We start from the raw sequence: 7,981 nt of genomic DNA on the forward strand, positions 1-7,981 counted from the left end.
ATAAAAAAAAAAAAAAAAATCTCCAAAAATATTGGCTAGTTATGCTCCCTGGGTATAACACCCAGTCCAAGTTCCTCATCATTTTTCCTTGACCTGCAGATTTTTTTAGGAACCAAAGGGTGGAAAAGCAGTGCTCAGGGAAGGTCTGCAGTGTGAGGATGGAGTGGGCATCCAGGGCTCACCGTTTGTCTCCCCTTGACTGTAACAAGCTTCAGGAGACATCGCAGCGTAGGGGGGAAAAGCTGTGGGTCAAACTTGGACTGGTTTTGGTTTCATTGTTAAAAAAAAGCATTTTTCTATTCCTCCTTTTTGATCTTCAGTAGTCTTTTACGGGAGATTTCTAAGAAATTGAAAAACTTTCATGCCAAGTCTATTTTCAAAAACTGGGGAGATTAAAAAGCATTTTTGTTTTGCTCATGTCAAAATATTTCCCATACTTTTTTTTAAATTTTTCCCTATTTTTCAGTGGAACAAAGAGAGTTAAGCAGGATTTTTCCCTCAGTCTTTTTGTGAAGTGAAGCAAAATGAATATTTTTCTTTTTGAACCAACACAATTTTTTTTTTGCACTGAATTTTTCTCCCAGACTGTCAAAGCTTTACAAAAAGCAGTCATGTGAAAGACATAATTTTGTTTCCTTTGGTATCAAAATACAAAAAAAAAAAAAACACCAAAACCACCTCATTTAGCCATTTTAACTAGCCCTACTGAAAAATCCCTCAAGATGAAGGAAGAGCTGGTTCCTGGGACTCCCAGATGTTGCAGTAGAGGCAGAAAGAAGGGGTAGATTTTCTCCTTTTTGCTGTCACCATTGTTTCTAAATTTTAAGCCATATATGCAAATTTTGATCAATTAGGGCTGACCCGTTGAAGGAGCCCCCCCCATGCACCAGCACTGAGGTCCACCAGAGCTTTCCCCAGCAGGATACCTTTCCATTGGCATCCTTGGGTTGGAGGTCAAAGGCCCGGATGATGTAGACCCTGACGAGACACTCCTGGGGTCCTCTGGCCGGCAGCTGATGGAACTGCCGAGGTGGCATTGGGACTCGTGGGTCATCCGGGAGAGGGTAAATTTTGAACGAACCCTGTAAAGGAGAGACACATTCAGCTGTGCTTGCACACTCACACGTGCAGATGGGTCTCGTGAGCAGGCTTGCAACAACAGTCTGGATGGTGGCATAGAATCACAGAATGGTTTGGGTTGGAAGGGACCTTTAAAGGTTGTCCAGTCCAATCCACTGCCATGAGCAGTGACATCGTCCACTTGATCAGGTTGCTCAGAGCCCCGTCCAACCTGGCCTTGAATGTTGACAGATGCCCAAGGGATGGGGCGTCTACAACTACTACAACGTTTAACTACCCCTATAATTACCACAATGCTGCGGACAGAGCCCAGATCCTGACCCTCTTTTGTCTACTAGACGAGACCATGTTCTGCCAGGCTCTCCATGGTCGAGGAGCCACGAGCAGGGTGCCGAGCTGCCTGTATCATTCATCCCTTGCTTCAACATCGATGCAAACTCTGTTATACCTCTTCACAGAGCCCCTCTAGCCTGTTCATCCTTTACCTCTTCTACTTCATTGTTGAGCACTCAAACTATTCGAGAGGTGCGACTACTAGACCAGACCATGTCCTGCCAGGCTCTTCATGGTCAAGCAGCCGTGAGCAGGGTGCCAAGCTTCAACATCGATGCAAACTCTGTTATACCTCTTCACAGAGCCCCTCTAGCCTGTTCATCCTTTACCTCTTCTACTTCATTGTTGAGCACTCAAACTATTCGAGAGGTGCGAAGGAGCCTTGCTGCCAATGTGAACTAACCCCTCCGCAAAGGTTTAGGCTGAGACTTGCGCTGCAGGGACAGTTTTAAGGGTTCCTGGACAAGGCAGCTGGTCTCTGAGAGAGGGATGGGAGGAAGAGAGAGAAAATGCAAAAATTTGCAAGTGTTTTGTTCACCAGAGCTGATTTCCTACCAGTTAAGTGGCAGGAGTCAGTCTCTGGGTATTGTTTGGGGGAGGACAGTGCTGGGCAAGAGTAGGAATTAAAAGAAAAAAGCTAGAAAAGTGTAATTCCTCTTCTCTTGCAAATAGCTTAAAGGTTAAAAAGAGCAAAGGATGCATCGCTTCTCTGCCCTGGACAGACACCTCCGAAGGGAGAGGTGTGAGTCCCAGTGTGGTGAGACCATCACTGCTCACACATGCTCCCACCACCGCCCCTGAGCAAGAAGACGCTCCACCGCTTACGTCCAGCATTGGTTTCAGATGGGTTTTTGCTCCAGGATGGCAGCACAGCCTAGATTGGGTTTGAAGCATGCAAGGCAATCGCTGCTGGGAATACAGCAGCCAAACCTGGTTGTTCAGACTGGACCCGGTGGTCTACTTTTATGGCCCATTTCTCACTGAAGTCCTACCGAAAAATAGCCAATTGGCATCATCCCACTCAGCAGCAAGACCTTCCACCCAGCAGCGTGTGCTCCTGGGTACAAGTAGAAAGAGAAACCATCACACCTTGAACTCCCCCACGACGGAGGGGTCATCATTCGAGTCCTGCGACCGGCCACGATACAGCTTGAAGGTGTGGCAGAAATCGGAGAGATGCTCGAAGTCCTCCACGTTCTCCAGCTCCGTCTCATAGACCTGGGGAGGGAGAGACGGGGGGCAAGGGCAGGGACTGCTCCCGGGCAGAGGGGGACCAGCAGCATGTCCCCACCGATCTGGGACAAGACTTGACCCAAGCTCCTTGGTCCTGGGGAAACACCACCCACAGGGACAGAGTCCTGGGACCTGTCACCCTTGTTGCCTCCCAGGACAGTGATGTAGAACGGACCTTTGGCAACCCTACGATAAATAACAGCACATCACAGAACACCCAGGCTAAACCAAGGTCTCGCAGAAGGTTTTCCATCAGCCAAAGAGACCTTCCTGCCGGGAACGTTTTCCTTCGGGCCAGACAAGGTCTTCCCATTTTAGTCCTGTTTGGGCCTTTGTGTAAATGTTAGCACTTCTTGTAACAGGGTGCCTAAATCTCCCCCTTCCCTAAGCAATCTCTGATTTTCCTTGTTCCCAAACATTTTTCAGGGTGGCAGTTCTCCATCTCCTCCGCCACTTAGAGAAGTGACAACTTCTTGAAGGCTGCAAAGTGGAAAGTTACCAGAAAGGATTTTGCAAAGAAAATTGAGTTTTCAAAATAGTTACTTTTAAAACAAAAGTACCTGCTCTCTGGGGATATTATCTTCTTTTTTTTTTTTTTAGCCTGGAAGAAAGCAAGCCTCAATGCTCCAAAAAAATCAAAGCTTGTGGAAAAACATCATGCAGAGTGCAGGTCCAATGAGCCAGACCCAGCCGAGGCCACTTACCTTCAGGGTGTCAAAGCCCTTCTCTAAATAGCAGCCACATTTTTCCCTCTCTCCTGTGGAAGCATAGAATTTACTCCACCAGTCAATGAATTCTTCCTCCTGCGGCAAGGGATACCAAAGTTACACATCCCCACGAGCAAACCCCAGCGACCAACGACAGCAGCATCTCCCATAATTGCTGGAGCTGAGCTTCTGCCCTGGGCACCAGCCCCGTGGCACAGCCTGGGTTTGGTGGGTCTCTGTCCTGCAGAGGTGATGAAGTGGTCATGAACCCAACCTGCAGCTCCTCACTCCCTGGTTTCAGGGTGCTTTTGGGATGCTTTCAGCCCAAATCCGGCTGTGGTGGCCACAGCAACACCATGGACCTGGACCTGTCAGCAGAGAGGATGATTCTCCATGGGAGGCTGAGGTAGAGCTCACAAAGAAGAAACTTGCAGCGTTTTCAGGCCATGGGCAGATTTTGGCCATTTGGGTGACGGTCTTCCCAGGACCTCAGTGCAGGCAATGAGACAAATTCACCCTTGCGCTAACATGGTCCTGACAGCCTGAAATTCAGGGAGGATGCGAGGGCAGTTCAGAAATTCAGCCCCTGCTTTAGGCTTTGCCTGGAAGGTTTGGGGGTTTCTGGGCTGGAGATTGCCTTTCTGGTTTGTGTCCTGGCAACATCCAACCTCTCCATCCAAACGATGCACATGGGCAAATGAATAAATGCATAAAATGCATATACTTCCACTAAAAAAAAATGGTCCTCAGGTGCTGCACCTCTCTCAGGAAGAATGTAGGTCTCTTCTCATTGATATTATTCAAAGAAACGGGCAAATCTCGTACAGCCTCAGCCTCACAACATCACGGCCCACAGCCGGGATGCCATTAAGGAGCATTTGCTTCTTCTGCCACGCAAACTGCATTTCAGCTCCAAGGATGCTGTTCCAAGCAGAAAGCCGGCTGCCGGCTTCAGCAAATGTATATATTTTATAAGAGCACCATTTTTGAAATTTATACAAGCAAAGATGAAGGGGCTTTGACTGTGATTCATGAAACATTCCTGAAAAATAATGATGTCTTATTTTAGAAGTCCACAAAATTCCATCACACTGACCTAATGGAGGAATCATAATAGAGGTTTATTGGATTTATATTTTAAGCCAACGGTGCAGGCTTTAAATTGCTGTCTTGAATAGACATTGTTTTTAATAGAAATATTACATAAATTAACTCTGAGGCCTCTGCTGCCTCCCTTTTTTTGAAAAAAAAAAAAAAAAATTTGCCTTTCATCACTTCCCCTGTTTTATTGTTTAAAAAGCTACACTCTGACCATCATGGCTTTATTACGACATTCCACAGGTACTGAGTTACAAAGAAAGCACTTAAACTAATCTGACGACTTACCCATGGTATCTTCTGCAGCCCCAAGACAAAGAATTTGGTTAGATATTTTTGCTGATTTCTACTGATGTTACAAAAAAAAAGGGAAAAGGGAAAAAAAAAGAAAAAAAAGAGGCAAGGGGAGCAGCTGGAATGTTAATAGCGAAGGATATTAATCCATTTGCCTGCAAATGGGAAAGCCAGGGAAAGCAATGGCTCTACCGCGCAAGCGACTGAATTCAGGGATTTCATTTAGCAGCGAGGTGATAGCCAAAACCACCTCCAGTGTTTTATCTTGGAGACGGGACGGGATGGTCCTCAGAGCGAGGGGCTGTGCCCAGAGTCCTGGCATTGATGGCTGAGGGACCTCAAGCATCCTTCACGCCCTCTCCAACTTTTGCATGGACCCCCACAGGGCTGCAACGGGGCACACACCCGCGGGTGAGCATCACTTGTGGATACATTTAACATCGAGTGACTGAAGCCTAAAATTTTAACTTGGAGAGAAGCTTGCTTATACGCGGCAAGTTGCTATCATGGTTATCAGAAGGTTGGCTGCCTCCCCATCCCCATTCCCTCACAATCATCGCTCCCACAGAGCAGGGACCACCTTAATGTGGGCTGGCACCTCCATCCCAAATGCCCTGAGACTGGAGTCAGGGTTGCAAACGTTTTCGTAATCAGTACTGAGATAAAGCCAAGAGCTTTCAAGCTCCAGGATGCCCGGCTTTGGCATTTTCTGCTAAAACAGGACAGTCAACTTTTAACACAGGAGCAGCAGAAGAGGGTCCAGGACCATTTCACCAGGCAAGAACCTGAATGGGACCATTTAGGACCATTTCATCAGTTTTCCAGCAGCTCCATGAGCATCCAGGAAAGGTGCAGCAGGAGAGCCCCTTCCCGGGAGGCATCCCAGAGGAGAGGAATGTCTTATGACCAAAAGCACGGCTGTTCCCAAAACTAAAGAAATTCAGATTTTTAAAAAAAGAAAAAAAGCCTTACAAACCAGAATTTCACCAGCAGGCTGCAACTTCCCGCTTGAAACATTTCTGGGATTATGGCTTGGACACAGCAAAAACACTCAGACACATGCTTAACTTCAATCGAGTGTGCAAATCCCTCTGAAGTCAAGGAGGCTCTTCAGACACAGCCTTAAGGGCGTTCTGGACCAGGCCCTCGGTTTAGCAGAGCCAGCAGCCACCGCTTACTTACCCCCTCCGGATAACAGGGAAGGAGGTTTAAGCTGTGCCTGATCTCCACGCAGGACTTTTACCCAGGGTTATGCACGCTGCTGTTGAGGGCATCAGCATTTTTCCTTCCCCTGGACCCCAAAATGCAGACCTGTGTCATCATCATTTCAAGCTCATTTTGTTTTATCTGGGGGGGATGCACCAGTTTTAACCTCATTTTTGTCAGGAAGGCTGAGCCAGAGTGATTTTTTTTTACCCCATTGCCCAGGGTTTCCCATGACTGCAAACTCATCCCATCGGATGCGTTCCCAGATGGGGATAGAGGAGTCCGGGCTTAGCCAGCACAACCCAGTTTTCACATAACGCGTTGAAATGGTCGTTGCACTCTGGAGCAAAAGGAGGTGTGGAAACCTGAGAAGTTGCCGTGCACCAGACATGTTGGCTTCTGGTGAAACTTAGTCCTTATCATCATCTTACAGGTGGGGGAAACTGAGGCACGGACAGGTTAACGTCCAGACAGCAAAGCCAGGAGCAGAGCAGGCATGAGATAACCGAAGTCTTAACACTTATACTTGCTCTCCTAGTGATTGCACAATCTTAAAAAAATGGGAATATAGATAATTTTAGCAATAATAAATACTGCCTCTAAAGAAGCTAAGCCACTGCCTCAGTCTGAAATGTACTCGCACCTCACATCTGGGAGGCAGATTTCCTGCCATGGGAAAGCTCTGCAGCTGGGATGAGAAGATCCCTCTAGAAACAGCTTGGACATTTATAGATGCAGCTCCCCAGCTGTTTGTTACCACGCTTTTGCAGGAGATGACACCCTGCATCTTGGTCTTGGAGAGGGTGGTATTACCATCCTCGTCTGCTCCAGTGCGAAGGCAGCCTGGTCAGCTCAGCTCATGACCTGACTAAACTAACCCAGCCCAGCCCTGTCCTCCTGCGGGCGCAGAAAACTCCAGCGGCGAGGCCATGGCAAACAGCTGGGGAACACAAAAATGTCTTTAAACACCGCAGCTACGCTCCTTGGGGTTTTCTGACCACATCCTAAATCCCTCTGCTGCTCTGTCTAGCGTTGCTCCAGAGGTCGGCACGCCCAGGCAGGAATCCGAGCGTCTCGCTCCTACGGGAGGCATCCTCGGGATGGTTCTGCCATGAAATTGCTGCAATGAAGCCCACCAGCCACCCACCACCCAAGCAAGGTGCCAGCTATCCCCAGGCCAGGGAGGTACGTCAGCCTCTTCTGCTCCATCACCTACAAATGCAGACCAGGAGCAGTTCCAGAAGTGCTGAGGCGGCAGAAAAAATCAGATTTTCCTGCTAGAGGCCATGCCCTGCCCAAGACATTGGGGTGGAGGTGTCACCAACCGGGCTTGGGACCTCACACTTGCCAGACCTTGGGAGCTGGAGGAAGGCTTTTTCATGTCGGCAACCTCCCCGTGTCCTTCAACGCCAATCTCTTCCCCAAGAGGGACTTGTCTTTCGGTTACCCTTGGGTTGACCTGGTCCCTTCACCTGGTTCCTTCAACCTGTCCCCAGGACCTGCGGTAGCTCTGAGCAGCACCGCAGAAAGTGAGGTTGGAGGGACGAGGAGAAAACCACAAGCATCCACAGAGGGAGGCTGCAGGAGGACTTGGCTTATCCTTCCATTAACCCTCAAGGTGGGGACTGTCAGATGTTCATAAAGAGAAATTACCCATTTCTGGCCGTTTCACCTTTTTTTTTCTTTTCACCGTACTGTTAATTTTGCTCAGAAATAGACAAAACTTTGTTTGCAGTGTTTGTTTTCCATCCTATACAATCTGCCCACATTTAGCCATGTTCACCCAAAGGCAGCCACCCACGCACCTTCTTGCCACCATTTTTCCTCCATCCCGTGACTTGTATTTGGGGGTGCTTTCCCCTGCAACCCCGGCTTCTGGAAAGCCAGTTTGCCATGCAGATTGGTCTGGGAGGGCTCTCACCCATCACCCGTGGCAGTCCCGTGGGCTGAACCCCGAGCGTGCGTGAAACACCGGGAGAAAAAAGGACGGCAGGGACGTGCCGGGGGCAACGCTGGGCTGCAGAGCGGGT

At 48.6% G+C, this 7,981-nt stretch overlaps 1 protein-coding gene across 1 annotated transcript in view; it reads right to left on the reverse strand.

Moving 5' to 3' along the window:
• The window catches only part of LOC104167188 (dysferlin-like), a gene marked incomplete at its 5' end in the record, with an annotated part of 61,182 nt that overhangs the window by 32,551 nt on the left and 20,650 nt on the right, over positions 1-7,981 (reverse strand). The window contains 3 exons of the mRNA XM_009707373.1: positions 927-1,082; positions 2,503-2,631; positions 3,351-3,449. Coding sequence (XP_009705675.1) covers positions 927-1,082; positions 2,503-2,631; positions 3,351-3,449 — 384 coding nt within the window. The remainder of the gene's footprint in view (positions 1-926; positions 1,083-2,502; positions 2,632-3,350; positions 3,450-7,981) is intronic.

Source organism: Cariama cristata, unplaced genomic scaffold (genome assembly GCF_000690535.1).
Source record: "Cariama cristata isolate BGI_N322 unplaced genomic scaffold, ASM69053v1 scaffold1699, whole genome shotgun sequence".
NCBI lineage: Eukaryota > Metazoa > Chordata > Aves > Cariamiformes > Cariamidae > Cariama > Cariama cristata.